This window comes from Lygodium microphyllum, chromosome 3 (assembly GCF_053477565.2).
Source record: "Lygodium microphyllum isolate KBCC chromosome 3, Lygodium_microphyllum_v1.1.10, whole genome shotgun sequence".
Taxonomy (NCBI): domain Eukaryota; kingdom Viridiplantae; phylum Streptophyta; class Polypodiopsida; order Schizaeales; family Lygodiaceae; genus Lygodium; species Lygodium microphyllum.
The window spans coordinates 113,810,383-113,830,022 of NC_141137.1; the positions used below are offsets into that span (position 1 = coordinate 113,810,383).

At 39.9% G+C, this 19,640-nt stretch overlaps 1 protein-coding gene across 2 annotated transcripts; it reads right to left on the reverse strand.

Moving 5' to 3' along the window:
• Positions 1 to 1,940: 1,940 nt before the first annotated feature.
• LOC148038784 (uncharacterized) lies at positions 1,941 to 15,914 on the reverse strand. Of its 2 annotated transcripts, none has more exons than XM_087674626.1 (4): positions 15,599 to 15,914; positions 14,202 to 14,324; positions 2,792 to 2,911; positions 1,941 to 2,710 (listed from the first exon to the last, which is right to left on the reverse strand). In XM_087674626.1, exons 1-4 carry the CDS (start codon positions 15,744 to 15,746, stop codon positions 2,649 to 2,651), a joined length of 453 nt encoding a protein of 150 aa, XP_087530752.1. In that variant the 5' UTR covers positions 15,747 to 15,914; the 3' UTR covers positions 1,941 to 2,648. The 2 variants fall into 2 exon arrangements, with proteins under 2 accessions (XP_087530752.1, XP_087530753.1); XM_087674627.1 differs by having other exon boundaries at positions 1,948 to 2,710; positions 15,555 to 15,741.
• Between the last annotated feature and the right edge of the window lie 3,726 nt (positions 15,915 to 19,640).

The following is a 19,640-nucleotide window of genomic DNA, read 5'->3' on the forward strand; positions in this document are numbered from 1 at the left end:
TTATTTCAAACAATAGTTTGGAATTACATTGAAAAAAATAATCCACTACAAATATCCTTAAAATTTGTGAATCTAATGTGCATGATGCTTAGACCAGTACAAACTTCAATGACAAACAATTGAGTAAGGACTTCATCATTGTTGGATCAATTGTTGTGCCAAAGCCTGAAGGATATATAACACAAAACCTTGATACAAGCATTAGGAATGTACAAATGGATAAGTAGAAACAAACATGGACATCATTCTGCACATGATTACATACACTAAAACTCTATCTACTGTAAGAAGAAAGTTAATAGTTACATCACAAAGTTTTCTTTGTTATCATTGCATGAAATAAACATACCCCTTGGAAAAGGATTGTGTAAAAAGAAATTTTAGTATCCTTCTATGCTAACAATTTGACATGCATGAAAATTTCATTTCATAATTAGAAACAAATGAACACTTATGACAATTTCTATATAATAGAATTGTTGTCATTACAAGAAACAAAGATGCCCCTAAGAAAAATTATGTACCTATTAAAATATTTTCTTATCCTCTTTATGATAGCAATCCAAACATCATTAATGATGTCCAACAAGTATACATTCACAACCTTTATACAAATCTCCCAAGCAAAGATTTCATAAGAACAACCATTAGCTAAAAAAAGGAGTTCCCCATCCTATTAAAATGCCAACTGAAGGACTAGGCAATTATAAACTTCCAAGGCTTGCATGCTGATCTTTCAATTTTGGTTTTTTCCCTTTTTTGGTCTGTCTTTTGGTGTGGAAGCTTGAAATTTGAATGTAAATCATCACAAACTTTGTGCATACCATTTGACAAACCAAGCAAGGTTTCCAAATTGAAAATATAACTAGCCATTTCAAGAAGAAAATGCATGCTTCGTACGCTCCCAATCAGTAGTATTCATAATGATACATGGTTAACAACATAAAGATGCTTTGACTACAAGAGGATTTTTCATGAATATTACACTTGTATCCTCTTATGTCACTACCTTCAAATTGAGGACTGAATACAAACCAAAGCATGTGATCATTTGGATAAATTAGTACCAATGCAAGCAAGCAGATATGCAAAAGTAAACTTCGCTTTCAAAGTCTAGACAAGTTTTCAGTGCATCTGTTACAACCTCTGCACATTTAGAGTTTCTCGTTACTGTAAACAAAGTAGAGGAAATTGTCATTAGGAATCAGGGGTCCTATTACAAAAGTTACTGCAACCCTGCCAAAGAAGCATTCACCCGCTTTAAGTTACTAGCCTACAGTACATGATCTTGGATCCTTTTAAACTTTAAAAAAAGTAATTGCTAGATAGGCCAAAATCCTTGTGTTTCCAGCCATAGAATTGTGTGCTTTTTAGGTGTGATAATCACTTTAGCCACATCTTCACAGAATTGAGGAAACTTTACGTCAAAACTAAAGATCTTGCTAATTGTCTACAGTTGAGGATCCTGGATCATTTTAAACTTTACGAAAAGCAATTACTAGAAGGCCAAAATCCTTGTTGTTTCCAGCCACAAAATCATGTGCTTTTTAATTGAGTGAATCACTTTAGCCACATCTTCACAGAACCAAGAAAACTTCATATCAAAACTAAAGATCTTGCCAATGCAGAGAAAATATGAGTGCACCAGAAATTAGAACCAAGGGGTTCATATACAGACTTCATATAAACATAAGGCTTAGAAAAGCACACAATTGTCTACAAAAGAGTGTAGTCAATGGTGGGCCAAGAGAATTATGTATCGATGTTCTGAAAATGTCCCTTTTGAGCTTAGAATACCCTTAATGCATACCATCATGTATACTTCGGAAATAAGCATCACATTTTCAGGACCCTGGGAGAAACACCAATCTAAAAGGTTGCAAACCAGCTTCAACATTATTTAGAAAAATAAGAAAAACCTCATAACATAACCCTTTATAGCTACTGTCTCACCTATAAGAGAAGATATTGACTCTCAAAGAAGGCTTCTTCCCATACAAATCACTTTGAGTGCACAACTTGTGGACTAATATCACAACAGGGAAGTGGTAGAAATACATCTAAACGGCTGGCAACAAAAAGGTTTCTCCTGTGTGTACAGAACTTGCCAACTTCTGTTGGAAGGTCCACCATGCATATGTTACATTGATCTTCACTGGTTTTCTTGCTTCAAGTCAAGAACTTGAACTCGTACAAAATAAAGAACAGCAAAGTTGTGCCATAACACAATTCTGATTCAACAAAAGCCAGTTTACAAAATGTTCACAATAGAGAACATAAACACTCGCTCATCCATGTATGTTAGCCAAATAATGCTAGACTCAATATCCCTTTACATAAATGTGGTGCCTTTGTCTTAACAGCTTGCATGAAGCCACCTGTGAGCAAGGCCTCCTATTTTGTCCTTTGAACAAAAGAAGACCACACTAATTTTTTATGGAAGCCATACTTATTTGAACTGATATAATGAAAGCTGCCAATCAGCACAAAGCAATTGTACACTGCTCCATTGAGCCCATTGGGTGGAAAGGCAGCCACCATTACAATAACCCCTTAGCAGAAAGCTTTACCACACACAATCATGGCAAGTAGCTTCTACTTCCTTGCAAACAGCTGATTCCCATGCATTTACATATGATTCAATTCATTTACCCCTTTATTAAATTTACAGGTTCACTTAGCACGTAGTGTGGTAAACTGTATTTTGCTCCTGCACGAAAGAGCTACAAGAGATGAGTTTGTTTTCCAATAATATATAGTTTGCCACAGTGAAGTGAGATAAAAGAAGTACCTGTTTCATCATAACATGTGGACATATCTTCTGAAGTAACAATGATGCCAGCACTATCTACAATCAGCTGTGCAAGGCTCAACTCTGCCTCTGAAGCAGCATGAAGAGCATCCCATATTTCTGCATCAAAAATACTGATGGTAAATAATGAATGCTCCTGCACAGATAAACTGTAGCTACTCTAATGCGTTGCAAGCACACTCTGGATTCACAACAAGAACACACAAAACAGCATCATGGTTTTGAATCGTGCTGCCACCTTCATTGGAGACCAAAAAAAAAAAGCTACTCAAATACACACAATCACCAATTTCCTTCATGGATTTCCAGATAATCACCAACTTCCTTTATGGACTTCCAGATACTTGAAGAGATTTCAGATACTCTAAGATGAACTTTCATACAAATACTATCTTCAACGTCTTGAGTATACACACAACCGCCAACTTCCTTTATGGATTTAAGATACTTGAAGAGATTCCAGAACTTCCATACAAAGGCTATCTTAAGATTGTTGAGTTATGCATTTGGCAAATATCAAAATCAGCTCTGTTGAATTGTTCCAAAGCTATAACTTTTGAAATTCTCCAAAATTCCAATCTGGAAGGTAGAAAATGCCATTTTTCAAAAAAGAAAAGAGAACTTGCCATGCATTATCATAGGTGTGCCACTTATCATTTAGACTTCTGTGACAGTTTTCTGCTCAGATTTGGGAGTTGATCATGATTCATCTCTAAACTGTCTCCATGTACCAGTCTCCTAAATCAGCTGCTCCTGATATGGTTTCAGCCTCCTTTGCTTGCTGTGTAGACCAAGCTGAAACCATGAGTGTCAACAAGTCATCTCCTATGCGGGAGCATATCAACAAGCTGAGGTAGCTTCAGATGCAAGTTCAAAACGCAGACATAGTGATAACTCTTCTTTCACAATTATCGCCCCATTTCAGTGGTTTTTATTCCACCTTAATTGCTTCAAGGAAGTCTAAGACTCTTCAGTGGGAAGAGTTGGTTCCTATGGTCTTGGACCAAGAGGAGCAATTGAAAGGTACCAATGCTTCAAAATCTAAGGCCTTGGTTGGTCAGTCCTCTCAGAAGAAGGGCCAAAAGAAGGAGGACAAATCTAAGGACAATCAAAAGGAGTCTACTTGTCACATTTGTGGCAAAACAGGTCATTGGAAGAAGAATTGTCCCAACAAGGAGAAAGGAGAAGGAGAAAAAAAGGAAATCTTCAAAGGATTCCAGAGCAGTGACTGCTCCCTCATCAGTTGCTTTCCTCCACTTGGAGGTGGTTGAGGATTCAACCCTGACGGCTTTTGATGCTGCGTTGACAGCCCCATATACTCAGGAGTGGATTGTTGACAGTGGTGCCTCTCGGCGCATGACTCCTTTCGCAAGTGTTGCTCATTTGCGGCCTTCGCATGGCCAGATTCTCATTGGTGACAGTTCGTCTATTCCTATTTAGGGACAGGGAAACATGCATCTTATTCCAGATGGGCGTGGTGATGCCCATACATCCGAGGTACTTTACGTGCTAGCATTGGGGTACCATCTACTTTCGATACACAAGATTTGTGCCCTCAGCCTTTTGGTCGAATTTGATGAGGATTCTTTTCAAATTCTTGATCGTGGATTAAGACAGGTTCTTTCTTCAGGTTATGAGGAGAATGGAGTCTACAAGTTGCAGTCTTCTTCTGCCTTGACTTCTCTTCTTCTTACCTCCCAAACTCAGTCTGAGCTTTGGCATGCTTAGTTTGGCCACCTCAATTATGATTACCTTCAGAAGGCATCAAAGGAACAGCTTGTTCAAGGTCTACCAGATATTGTGGTGAGCCAACAGCCTTGTATATCCTGCATCCGTGGGAAGCAAACTCGTGATGTTGTTCCCAACAAGGCTTCAAGGTGGTCTTCAGCATCCTTAGAGCCTATTTCTACCTATCTTTATGGCTCGATGCAGACAAAGTCCCTTTGAGGGAGCTTGTATTTCATGCTAATGGTGGATGATTACAACAAGATGACATGGGCTTATTTCTTGAAGGTGAAGTTGGAGGCTTTCTCCAACTTTAAGGATTGGTTGCTCTTTGAGGATAACCGATTGGGCCGGAAGTTAAAGACCTTCGATCGGACAAGGGCGAAGATTTTGTTTCTAATGAGTTTGCTCATTTTTGTGCCGATCATGGTATTCACCAGGAGTTTGCCAATACAAACATCCCTCAGAAAAATGGCATCTTGGAGCGGAAGAATTGCAACGTGATCGAGATGGCCCATACCATGATGGACCATCATCAGACACCTGAGTGTCTATGGGCTCAAGCTATGGCTACCACAATTCACATTCTTAATCATTCTCCTACTTCCGTTATTGTTGACATGACTCCATATGAGGCGTAGTTTGGGTCTAAGCCAAATGTTTCTTATTTCAGGGTTTTTGGGTGTGATGCCTACGTTCACATCCCGAAGACAGCATGACAAATTTGAAGCTGCTTCCAAAAGACAGGTGTTTGTGGGCTATAGCTCGCAATCTCAAGGCTATTGCTTGTATGATCCTGTTAAGCGGGAAGTTTATGCAAGCTGTGATGTTTGGTTTGTGGAAGTTCCAACCTCAAAGGGGGGTGAGAAACACCCTGTTCTTGGAGATCCTGATGATAGCTAGGCACTCTTCGAGATGCAAGGATTAAGGGAATCCCTAAGGAGTGGCAGCCATAGAATGACCCAAGGCGTTCTCGGAGGAACCAAGCACACCACACTGAGCTTATTTACACTAATTAGTCTTTGATGGCTTGTGTCCTGCAAGATCAAGAGCCTACTTCCATGAAGAAGGCTTTACAGCATGATCATTGGCGAAAAGCAATGGAGCAGATGCTGGAGTCGATTGAGCGGACTGGCACTTCGTATCTCGTGCCAAAGCCTCCTCATAAGAAGACCATTGGAGTCAAATGGGTCTTCAAGACCCAAGTACCACAGTGATGGCACATTGGACAAGCGCAAGGCCCACTTTGTTGCTAAAGGTTTTGCACAGCGCCCAGGCATTGATTTCCATGATACCTTTGCCCCTACAGTTCGGATGGCCACTATTCACATAGTCCTTGCCTTGGCTAGCCATAGGAGATGGCCGGTCTATCAGCTGGATGTGAAGTCTGCCTTCCTAGATGGGGAGTCGAAGAAGGAGATCTATGTTGAGTAGCCTCCAGGCTTTGGTTCTTCTGATGGTAAGGTATACAAGTTGCGGAAGGCTCTCTATGGCCTTAAGCAAGCTCCCTGTCATGAGGACATGTATTTTTGAAACCTCACTTAATATGCAGATTAATTTTCAATCACATGATTAAGCAAATGTTGCACATGTGAGGTGCAACTGAGGTTAGAGTAAATTTACGAGCCTAGGACTCCAGAAAATCACGAGATGTCAAAGGTAAAAGTTGCATTGGTGACACTGGAGATGTGGCGTTTAATGGTACTTAACGCCAATCAAATGGTCAAAGATGGCACAGAGAGACTCGGGAGTGGAAGATGCCTAGCCAATTTAATTATTAGCCAGTCAGATTATTTTTCTGGGCACCAAAATAATTATTAGATTAATTTTTAATAATTAAAAGCTGAAAATTAATATTTAATTATGGATAATGTTGGAAAAACCATTTGGGAAGGCTGCCACTTGGCAAACTTGCCCATACAGGCTGATAAAAGGCTGAAGAAGAGGAGAAACGAGAGCATTCTTGCTGTAGAAAATGTGGGAGAGCTGTGGGCAGCCATGGCCAACCTATTTTCAGCCATTGCAGCCAGCCACGAGTGAGTTTGAGGAGGTGATTTGCCGATTCAGACCCTCCACAGCTAGGCAATTGCATCCAGGTACATGATGACAGCTAATTTGGATGTCTTAGCTATAGGCGACAGCATTTATTGCTGTTGTGGCAGGGCAACAGCTGCATTTGACTGATTTTCAGTCATTCTTCACAACAAAACTCTGAATTTTCTCTCTCTACAACTTTCTCTCTCATCTCCCAGCCATTTCATAGCCTTGCTCCAAAGATTTCAGTATTTAGACCCTTGGAGGCTGAGAAATTGCAAATTTCTTTGCTGTAAGCCCTAATTTACAGCAAAAATTAGGGTTTAGCAGCAACCTTGGGAAGCGTGTAAGAAATATGAAGGATGAAGGTGAATTTCAGCTAAATTCAAGTGGAGGACTAGCCAGCCATTGAATTTGGGGCATTTCCATCGTCTATGAAGTGAGTGAAAGCCAATTAAGTGCCTGAATCAAGGGGCAAATCAGATTGAAGACTTGCTCGTCACTTTGGATAGCAAGGGAAATTTGGATTGAGAAGAAGATCGGAAAAATCCCATTGCAGATCAACTTCTTATTCAATAAAGCTAAAGAAATATTGAAAGGGGCGTCAATTTCGGAGGCCAATCGGGTGTGCATTGTCCAAGATCAGTAGGTAAATTTGTATTTTCAGATTTGAATTTATTGTTTGCTAGTGTAATTATGTTGTAATCAAGGATTTACCACCCATCCACGGAAGGAAGGCTGGTTACACTCCCCGTGCTTGGAATGAGAAAATTGACTCGTTCCTCCAAGAGAAATTAGGGTATGGGCATTCCAAAGCCGACCCCTAGTTGAATGTCCATGCCTCCAGTGGAAGTCATGTGTTGTTTGTCCTTTACGTGGATGATTTGATTGTGACACGTGATTATACTCAAATGGTCGAGCAGACGAAGGTAGCACTTCATGAGAAGTTTGAGATGACGGATATAGGACTTTTTCACTTCTTTCTAGGTCTTGAGATCTATCAGACTCGGAGGGGGGTCTTTATTTCCCAACAGCGGTATGTACAGGAGCTCTTGACTACATGTGATGAAGGGATGCAAGTCTCTTACAACTCCTATAGACCCGAATTAGAAGGCTACAGCTCATTCCAATTCTCCTTTGGCAGATGCTACCCGATATAGACAGTTGGTTGGCTCCTTGATCTGGCTTCTTAATACCCATCTTGACTTATGTTATGCTATAGATGTGCTGGCTAGGTTCATGAGTGAACCTAAGATGGTGCATTTGGCAAGCTGCTTAGAGGATTTTGCGGTTCCTATGGGGGACTCCTGATCTTGGGATCTATTATCCTGCTAGTACAGGTACTCTAGACTTGGTAATACAGGTTGGAGTGATTCATATTGGGCTGGTAATGTGGATCATCGGAGGTCCACGATAGGTTATTGTTTTACTTTGGGTATTGGTGTTGTTTCATGGAGTAGCAAGAAGCAACCCACAGTTGCCCTCTCGTCAACTGAGGTGGAGTATCAGGCGGTGTCTTCTACTACATGTGAGACAGCGTGGCTTCGCCGGCTCCTAGAGGAGCTTGGCTACCCGCGCTGACAGGTCCTATTGTTCTACAATGCGACAATGAGAGTTGCATTGCCTTGGCCAGGAATCTTGTATTTCATGCTAGGACGAGGCATATTGAGATCCAATACTATTTCATTCGGGAGAAGATTCTGGATGAGACTATTTCCCTAGTCTATTGCAAGGCAGAGAACAATCTTTACCGATTCGTTTACCAAGGTGCTTCCCTAGGCTTTACTTCGACAACACTCCAGATCCCTTAGCCTTCTGCCATGTCCAGGAGATTTGAGAGGGGGTGGTAGAGCTGGACATTCCCTAGACAGGTAGGAGCAGCTGGTTCGGCAAGCGACAAGTGCAGGAGTGCCACATGGCAACTGACATGGCACAATTGGCCAGTGTGCAGCAGTCGGACAATTGTTGTCCAATCAATTGCATCTGCATTAAATGCAGCCGACCTGCATTATTTTTCGTGTTTTTCCTAGCCTATTAATAGGCCCTGATTTCAGCACTCATTTCACATATTTCAGGTTGTAGACCTGGAGACTGCTCTCAGGGCTGACCGAGACTGAGATCTTGGAGGTGGAGACATAGGCAGATATTCTCTCTGCACCTATGTATATTTCTGCAACAGCATTCTTCACTGCAGATTTTGTGTCATTCTGTGTGTGTGTGTTCACTCTTTGTCTTGGTCATTCACTTCCGCATTGCTTCACTCTGACACAATCTTGTATAGTGCCTTTTTGTTTCTCTCTTTTCTCTCCCATTGCAGCAACAATTGGTACCAGAGCATCATGTTCTTGGTCCTACTTGTCTTATAGCTCTCAATCCATTCTTGATCAATTGAATTTGGGGATTCATCGGCCCTAGCTGGCAGCTGAATAATTTCTTGGTCCTGCTTGTGTCAAGTTCTCCACGCTGGACATGACTTCCTTATTGAGCACTACAATTCTAGTGGCTGCATGTCCCCTTCAGCTATCCAAGACCTCTCTTTTGTCAAGGCTATCAAAACTAGCTTCCTCAAGCCATTTAACACATACAAGGAGCAAATGAAAAAGGATTGGCAATAAACATGACAGCCCCTATGTTGGCAGGAATAATACCATAACCGGGGCCATTCTGTGTCTTCATTCATACTAAGGATCTATGAGCCAAAGGTATACCAAAAAGACCCACTGACTCCAAATGAAGAGCTAAGGTTGTAGATTGGTGTTTGGTCTATCATCTCAAATGAATGGCATATGATTGAAGGAACACAATGCTTTCAATACTTCCTCCTTTCTTTGTAATTTGATGCTCTTTATGCTCAGCTGTTTTTGGCCACCTGCTTCTTCATTCCTGCATATGCATGTGCTTCTGGGTGCTCATTTCTGCGTTGCATTACCATACACTTGTTCTTTAGCAACCTCATTTGGCGCCAAACAGTCACTCATGTGGATCTTCTTCCTAGCTTCTGGAGTGACATGTTGCAGGGTGACGACCACCACTCGGATTGACATCCAAGAACCAAGACCTACCAGATCAGAAGGCCTGACCAGCGGCCTCTACAAGTCCACGAGTAACACATCATCAGCAAGCTTTAGCAGTTGTTAACTGTGCATGCATCAGCCAGCTTTCTCATGGATGTGCTGGGACCAGACCCTGATGATGATGAGCTTCCAGCAAGCTGCTTCTCCTCTTCATGTCCTTGTGTGCACATTGGGACACTGGGTTATTCCAGAAAGCCACAGGGGATGATTGGCTTCTCTCTCCTTCGCAATCATATGGCCATGCATGAACGATAAAGCTGCAGTACTCCACTGCCTTGCTCCCAATTTTCCTAATCTCAGTTGTCCACCCTGCTCATAGGAACACATAGCTCATGCCATCCCTCTCGAGACCGTAGTAATGCGGCCTTCTTAAAAGGGCACCATACAACGTCACTTCCCCCTCTTCTCACAGTTGGTTGACTATTCAATCATACTCCTAAAGGGATGACGGAATAGGCAGACAAAGCATGCTCCTCATCTTCCCCTCTCTTCTGAGCACCCCCAAAACTCTGCACTAGTACCAGGGCACATAAAGCCACACTCTGATCCTGTCTTGCTTTTCCCCACATAAAGCTCTCTTTCCCTTCTTTAGCATGTACCATGCAATCAGAACTGTAAAGCTGGCCTTCACACAAAAAGCCTCCTTCATGCATGGCTTTGTAGCTTGCATTTCCTCCTCCCCACCAACCTTTAAAGGTCAATCTTCCTTACTTAATAAACTAGATCCAAAGCAAAGTTTTATATGCATATGCTACTTAAGATAACTAAAAGTGTTATTTTGAACCACTCCTCTAAGGTCATTGTCACACTTTCTCCATCAACTTAAAGTTAACTCAACACATGATGCATCCAAAGGTTTCACACAAAGGACGATAGTCTGCACAACGACATGATGTGGGTCACTTTGTATGCACATGCATTGTATGTCAAAAGGTCAAGTTTGACCGACAGAATGCCAAGATTTGAGTGCCTTTTCAAGTAATGGAAGGCATGCTGTCCAATGTGCCAATGCCATGAGCCTAGGGGATATACAAAAATCTGCTAAATTGAGAAGGGATCTCCAACATCCTTTATAGAAAAGGGGGGAAAAAAACGGTTGAAAGTGGCCTTTGGCAATCCCAAAGAGCATAGAATCTAAATTTGAACATACTACATGCACGATGAAACCTCTTGGCCCAACCATGGCACCCCTTGTGTTGTTTCTTTAGATTGTTGAAGAGATTAGACTTGACCAAGTACAAATGATCGAATTTGATGATCAACCAAAATTCCCAAAAATACAAAGCCATAAACCAGCAGAAGTTTTCAGGTCTGAACGAAGGGGCAAATGTTCCAATCCCCATCAAATCCATTCCTTTAGACTGCTTTGCACTTCCCTAACATGGCAAACGAGGCACTTCACAAAAAGAACTAACAGGTAGCAATTGCTCCTCGACACTGTTTACTTTAGTCTTCCAGGTCTTTACTGTGTGTAGCATCTAGTTTATTCCATGCTGTCATTGAAATCAATCAGCCAAGTAGAAGAGAGATCTCATTTGAATAATACCCCAAGTGGACGAAGCTTTGACCTATAACAATAATGTTGTCTACAATTGTACTGCATTGCCTTTGACCATGGAGGCTCAAAAAAGTTATCCCCAGAATAAGATATATAAAACTGTTGGAAGAAAGTCAAAGCTTTCAACCTATCTTGTACACCATTAAATGTTCTAAACTTCAAATGCTGCCCCTCCTTCCTTGGAATCCTTGACCTTGCCCTTAGGTATCAAATTATCATTCACAGGTGGCTGCAACAACAGTGCCCCAGCACATCTAACCATGTTTGCAAACAAGCCACTTTGCATTCCCAACTGCATACCAAAGTTGTACATACAACAATGCATTTTGGGCTGCATTGCCACATACTCAAAGGGGATGCCATTCCACAAAGCTTGGAATATTGGAACATGGCATCCAAATTGCTTGGAATGTTGGAACATAAAGGAACCCAGCAAGGTGACACATCACCAAAAGAATACGTTGGAAACAAGCAAATGGACTTTGTTGTAGTGTGTTAAATTGGACAGACAGTCGTTTAAACACTCGTGTAAGACTAAATGGGCATTTGAGCCATTAAAATGCTATGTTTTATTATTAGAACATCAAAGAAAACTAAAACTTAACACTAAAGCATTTGAACTCAAACTTAAAAAGTAAAATCATTTTTAATTACATGCTAATAATGAAACAACGAAAAAACTAAAACATAAAGACTTAAATGTTTAAGCTAAGACTTAAGAACTAAGACATTTCACCTTACTAAATATAAAACTAAAAATGTCTTGATTAAACTTAAATGCTTTTAAAAATGCACGCAACAGCTTAAACATAAAACAGCATTTTACCTAAAACGTTTTAACTAAAATATGAAAATGAAAAAAGTTGTTAAGTATTAAGAAATGCTTTAACCAAAACATAAAATCTAAAAACTTCAAACTTTAAACTAAGTAATAAAGACTAAAAAGGTGTTATGTTTTTATATTTTAATAGTTTAAGCTTAAATACTCTTGTTTGTATGACATGGTATTCCCGTTCCCAATCCACTCTTTGGGAGCCTGTTCCCATTCCATGAGTTGTGCTGCTCGTAATAACCATTGCCCACACCCTTCCATTTGTGACTATGCATTGCCAAAATTACATTACCTTGAAAGCCTTACACACCAGGAGGCTGAAAACCAAGACAATTAATTCCACAAGTATGAGCTGCATGACCAGCCATAGCATGCAACACTAATCCTCCACCAAAGTGCCCTAGATGTGCAGAAGGCGGTAATGTCAGCTGTCCAAAATTTGCATGTTACTCTGAGCCTACAAATCAGAATTTAGACCATCAAAGGTCTGCTGCAATCGAGTTCCTTGCATTTTAAGCATCACTAGATATTGTCCAGTAAGGAGTAACTGCTGCCCATGAGCCTCACTAGGCTACCTCTTAGAATGACTGTTCTTCTTCATTGGCAAAGGGGGTTGCCTGCATTATTACAGCATTTTGAGTATAGGATGCTTCTAAATCATGCATAGATTTCCTTCCCCTAAGAACCCTGCTCCTCATCAGAATGCTCACTACAGTAAGACATTTTCACTCATCTATACCAGTTAACCTAATAAAATTACTGCCTTTGGAATATTCGAAACAGATCACCCAAGTGTGTTTTCACCACAGGATGACCACACCTCCTCAAAGAACATGGTGACATTCCAACAATGGAACAATCATCAATGAACCAGCCTTTGTTAATCCCAATGGGCAGTAGAAGCCTAAACTTGAACGCATTGATAACAACAAATCAGCTATCAAAACACCTCACAGATGGGAGATAGACTACTACTACTCGTGCACAATAACACCTATTGACCCCAACCATGACGTTCCGTGCAGAATCTCTTTAAATTGTTGAAGAGATTGGACTTGACTAATTGCAAATGGTCAAATTTGATGATCGCCCAGAAAACCCTCAAAATACAGAGTCATAACCCAGGAGAAAATTTCAGCCCTAAATGAAGGGGCAAATGCTCCCAGTTCTTGCCAAATACATTCCTTTTGGGCCATGCCTTGCATTTGCCAAACATTCCCGCCCTTTTCTCCTGATAGAACTGTATAATTCTCACTTCCTTCATGACAATCCTGTCCAAAAGTGTTCCAATTGAAGAGATGGCTGAGAAAAGAAACAGAAACCAGCACTAAAATTATCAAATTAGTCAATCCTCATGGTGGGAAGGTGCAAACAGGATGCACAAGCTGATCATCAAGCATTCATGTCAATCTGCTATTCAAAAGGTTCATCTACCTGCCACAAAGCTGTCCAGCCCTGACATAGCTGCTTTCCAAGCATTCTTCATGGCTGAAAACCAAGAAAACTAGTCCCAAAAGACTGCAATTTCTGCTACAGCAACCTTGTCAAAGCTGAAAGGAGAGATGAAGTTGAATAATATCAAGTCTATGATTCCAAATGCTCACAGCTGAAAAACATCCAAGAGCTGATCCACATGGTTTGCTTGCATGAGTAATTAGCTCATTGGGCTGCTCATCATAAGTGAGTTGCTCACTAAGAAAAACTTTTAATGACTTAGATAATAAGGTCCCAACTTTCAATTTAATGAAAGCTTCACTTGCACATTCGGAAAACCCATCCCAATGTCTGTATTAAGTCCTGCAAAGTCCTAAAGCCGACCTGCCCTTGACCTACTCCTGTCCTATGCCTTTGTTCCTTCCTGCCAATGCAATGTCCTCAAATGCCAAGAGCTAGGGATGCCAAGATTTGGATCTAACTTGTCACTTTAATTTAATTGAATTTAGTTGACAATATTAAAGTTAATTCTTGTTCTGATCACACCAGTTTCTACAGGTGTAGAAACACATTTATTGTCCACAAATTGAGAATGTTTAATTATTGACAATCTTTTCTGTTGGAAGCATTTAAACAAGATCAAGATTGCAGATCATCTACACAGACAAACAGCAATCACACAAATTGCCACTAAGACAAACAAAATATGTATACAATCTCTGCAGTTCCAACCTTTTTTTCCTCCATAGTAAGGTGCAGTATCCCAAAATTCATCTCGCATTTGTTTCAGATCTGAATACATAATGGGTTCTGGATGCTTCCAAGGCTTCGGTTTCTTTAATTTTTTCCCAAGACCTGTTGCAAGACAAAGTGTGTGATGAATCTTGACCAAAAAATAAATACAGAAAGCAACCATGTTATCAGTAGCCTCAAATGACTAGCAAGTACCCAACTACTAGTAGGCAAAAGCAACAGGGGAAGTATCACACTTCTTGTACCTACTTTGCCTATGAACAGACTCAATTCCATATGCTTTTCTTTCAATCAAGATAGACCTCTCAATCTCATTATATCCATATTATTGATGATGAAATCTACCAATACATTCACTTGCTTAAGTTATTAGATGTCAACACCTTATGAATAGAAGCTAGACTGCCAGCACTATCACAGATTCATTGCTTGCTCTACAACCAATCACACATATCAACAGCATATAAATGAATTGGTAAGGTAATGGATGCCTGTGGCTTGATGACTGTGAAAAAAGGTTAAAGGATAAAGCAGGATGGTACAGAGCATTCAGTGGTAATTGAGAATTTACAATTACCTTTCCAATTCTAGAACACTTTGTGCTCATAAACCATGCAGAGAAAAGCCAGAAGCAGGAGCAAGAGGAATGTTCACAAGCATGTGCCCTTGACCTGTCTACGTTTAAAACACTTATTAACTCATGGTGATCCCAATACACAATGTAGAACATATACAGCTGCTTTGAAGCACCCCATAAACTTCAAATATGATAACACATTCCAATGAACCAATACCAAATTTCCCCAGTACCGGTACCAGATTTTATGACTGATGTTTACTTAAACTGCCATGCCACTAGTCATATATTGCATAATGTAAATAAATAGAATTCTCATAGCAAATTAGCCATCAGCTAATAATTCACATGGTAATTCCAATATCAAATTTCCCCAGTATCGGTACCAGATTTTACGACTGATGTTTACTTAAACTGCCATGCCACTACTCATATATTACATAATGTAAATAAATAGAATTCTCATAGCAAATTAGCCATCAGCTAATAATCTACATGGAAATTCCAATAGCTAATGTCCAACAGATTAGGTATCGGAAATGCCATGCGAATGGCAATACCAATAGTAATTCTAATACCTATACAATTGCTTGGAGCAAACTGAGTGTGAATTACAAACTTGAACTTTCAATAAGGCATTCCCATACGATCCCTGGGCCAAAATCTCCCAGATAACCAAATGTTCCCAAATATAACCAAATCAAGTAGATATTGAGAAAAAAGGCCAAGAAGGTGACACAGAGAGTGAAGCGTACTCCTGGTACTCTTCTTTGGGAAGCATCCTGTTGAGCAAACGCACCCCATGTCCGAGCTTCTTCTTCCGAGGGAGCTATACTTGCAGATGCAATTGCAAGGCCTTGTGTGATTCTGCAGCGGCTTGAGGGGTAAAGGATCAGGCGATCGATCTTGAGTTCCTGCAACACAGAGGGTGTGCTCCTGTGTACCATCAAACCACACCACGCGAATTTATTCTGATTGCCGACTCGATTGTGTGTGATCAGGATCGGATGCCGATAGAAGCGCTCGCTCTCTCTCTCTCTCTCTCTCTCTCTCTCTCTCACTCTCGGTGGATCCTTCCTTTGTACAGGTCGTTAGCAGCTGCTCCCCTTTATACTCCACTTGTGGCAGTTTCCTTGACTCGTCTAAGAAACTTATAACTGTACATGAGAGCATAAGAGTATTATTAATTAATATTAATTAGCCTTAAGAAAGAGTTATTAGAAATTGAGATCTAATTCGATCCTTTGGGTCTCTAACGTAATATTTATGAGGCCGTTAGATCTAATTATTAGTAAGACTGCTATTTACATGAGAGCATAAGAGTACTATTAATATTAATTAGTGTTAAGTATGAGTTATTAGAAATTGAAAACTAATTTGATCCTTTGGATCTCTAACGTAATATTTATGAGGATATTACATCTACTTATTAATAAGACTGTTCTTAGACATCGAGTCCAATTATATCATTTCCTTTTCTATTGTTTTATTAATGAGGCTCGATCTAAACTAGAATTAATAAGTCTTTAAATGTGTAATCATCCAATGGAAACATTATAATACATCAAGTAGATTTCATCACTATTAAGTCTATTTTTTTTAATGTGGAGAACTAATGTAATGAGTAAAATACTTGCATCACCTTGAAAATAGTGAGAAAAGGATGTAATTTGTAAGGATGTATTAACTCCTTAAGAAACTGATGGGCGAACAAGACATATGCAAATGCCATCATTCTTTGATGTTTTCAAACATGTTCTTAATTTGGTTTATATGAGACACTCCAAGTGCACGTAGACTTACGCGTATGAATGTTAAGTCTATATTCATACACTGAAATCTAAATCTAGAATATCTCAAAGTATTATTTTTGTAACCAATTATAGTTATTATAATTAGGATACTACTTGCTTCAAGTCAATGGTAACAAGTAAGTGCTTTCAAACCATGGGGAGTAATGTGCTTGAAGAAACCATTAATGTAGGGGATGCCATTGAAAAAGCATTAGATATGCAAGATAGTACACCTAGCACTAATAATCACTTTTTAATATGAAAATTGATGTTTTTCTTTAATCTATTTTCTCATTTATTCAAGTTTTATAATTGTTTGTTTGATTGTCTAATTTTTCCATCACCATCTTTGGAAATCCACTTTACAATATTTGAAGTTAACATGTGAACATAAAAGCAAAACATGTAAAAAGTAAAAAAGCATGTGTGTAAAAAGTAAAAAAGCATGCTTCTTAAGTTCTCAATGTTCGCTCATCTCGACGATCATCCTTTGTCCTACTCTCCATTAGTGTTTTGCTCTCAAATAAGTTTTCGGTGATGCTCCTCTCCATGTGCTCCCTCGACACCATTATGTCCCTTTGCAGCGCAGATTGGAGGTTGCGTATCTCCTAGCACCTACAAGATGGTAGCGATGGTCATAGTACTTAGTCTAGAGGCCATTGCAGTAGCCATTGAGGCCACCAACACTCCTCAACCATGATCCTCTTATGTCTTATTGTACTTGAAAAGTATCCCCCTAAGATATTCTAAAGATGGTAGTTGTTATAAAACCCCCGAAGGATCATTGTGCAACTACTACATTGTCAACAACGAGATAATGCTTGTACATCATCATCATCGCATCGTCATCTACATTATGCACATGAATAGATGGTCCTGAAAATACAAGGCACACCATCATTAACATTATCATCAACACCATCTACACTATGCATAGGAATAGCTAGTCCTAGGAATACAAGGTGCACCATCATTAATATTACATCATGTCACAAACGCCAATACACATGTAGGTTGTTATAGTATTAGACCATTGTGGCCATGGTCACAATTCATAGTAGATAGTTGATGTTTCAAGGAGCCTAAGTCATTGCAAACATGAGTGAGTAGATAAGGAAGAATTTGAGCTACTTCTGAGCAAACTACATCCTTTACATGCTTATTTTGACAACATTGGGATACCTACTGCGTCTAGCCTCCTTGATTGTGCTTGGGATCTTATGGATGCAATTGAGGTAGCATTGTTGTGTATGCTTGCACCAGCACCATCCACATGTTTGGCATTAAGTCCAAGTACCTACTTTTGCAATGCACTCTCCGAAACATGTGAGAGCCTTCACAAATACATAATAAAAAAGGGAGTGGCACACATATTAGTCCCCTCTCCCTGCACAATGCTTGAAGTTCTCCAAAGTCAATAGCCTCCTTTTACACCCAACTTATCTTATACTTGGATTTGAATTTCACCTCCATTACTACCCATGATCATAATGATATGAGACTCCAATGAAGGTCAACTCAAAATGGCAATGACTACATAAAGAGCGTAGCAAAATGACTACATCGAATGGGAGGCTACTAGATTACAATATTTGTCATTAAAAGGGGTATTTATTATACGTACAAATCTTTTTTCTCCTTTTTTGTGAAAAATAATATCTAAATCTCTATTAAAAAATTGGCATGGACTTGCTCGCTTTTGCTTTGCTTCTTTGTGAAAAATATCATGGGCGTGCTTTCTTTGAAAGTTGTCATGGATCTACTTGCTTTTGCTTTGCTAATTCATGATGAAGGAGGCCATGCTTAAACTACATGTGAGACAAATGGAGGCATGAGTGGAAGATAGAGAGGTTTAGTCTGACAACACCAACATCAAGATTGTGACACTACTCTAAATGGGACCACCCTTTCATCCTATTCGTGAACCCCGCTCTTTGACATAGCCATCTCGCAATCCTCCTATATAAGGTGATGGTGCATGCCAAGTTACGAGTGCAATTATAAAGTACATGAGAATATGCGAATGAAGTAAGTAGGGTTGTGATAGACGATGTGCTTATAGACTTGATATACAACATACATGTCACAACTCTATAGAAACAGAATTTGTATCCTTTTTCATTAATTTGTCTATATAATGATTTATTAAATTTATTTTCTTTGCACTAATTAGATATAAAGAAAAGTGCATTGGAGCTGGCCACTGATGAGTGGTCACAGGTTATGGTGGACCCACGCGGTGGGTTAGAGAAAAGATAGTTCACACTTCCACCTATATGGCCCGATTGGGCGCCTGTGACTAGAACTCATGCATATCAAGGTTAGACTCGCACACAAAAAGGATTGATGCCTTGAAGTGTGGGCTAGATCCACCAGAACAGACAGTTACAATCAACAAGATGGCATGATCATGAAATGCTTGTATAATGTGCATGTGTGGGCTGAAAGCTTGAAATGCACATTTCTTTGCATAGGAAAGTCACATGAAGATTCGGATACCATTTTTGCGATGTACACGGAAAAAGCTTTCATATGACACCCATATTGGGGGGGTCCCTAAATTTTAGGAGATCCTTAAATTTTAGGAGCCTCGAATTAGCCTAAAAATGCTAGTCCTAAAAAATAGGGATGTCATTCTAAAAATAGTAAGTTCTGTACTCTGACTGTGCTTACTAAATTTGGTTGTTTCTATTCTTGACAGTATTCAACCCAAAAAGGAAGGCCATAGAGAAGAGACAAGTGGTCACACAAGTTTCCAAGTGTCCCACCACTTGTCACATCTCATGACATGTGGCTGGACACTTGTCTTGTGCTACTCCACTTTCCCCTTTTGTACTAGCTCTCCCCTCTCCTATAAATAAGAGCTCGTTTTTCTTCATTCAACATCATTTTTCTTTGTTGTAAACTCATGTACAGCACCCACAGATAGCCAGAAACTGGCCCCATCCATCCCCATCATCATCCCCCACTTCTCCGTTATCAAATTCCTCCATATTCCCTCTTCTATCACACAACTGTTTTACAGGACAACAAGCCTGCAAATTCATT

Excerpts from the sequence above, each read along its gene's own strand:
- LOC148038784 (XM_087674626.1), bottom strand. The coding sequence starts at position 15,746 with ATGGTACACAGGAGCACACCCTCTGTGTTGCAGGAACTCAAGATCGAT. Across the intron at positions 14,325-15,598 it reads AGAAGAAGCTCGGACATGGG|GTCTTGGGAAAAAATTAAAG; the intron begins GTGCGTTTGCTC and ends GTCTTGCAACAG. Across the intron at positions 2,912-14,201 it reads TTACTATGGAGGAAAAAAAG|AAATATGGGATGCTCTTCAT; the intron begins GTTGGAACTGCA and ends TTTTTGATGCAG.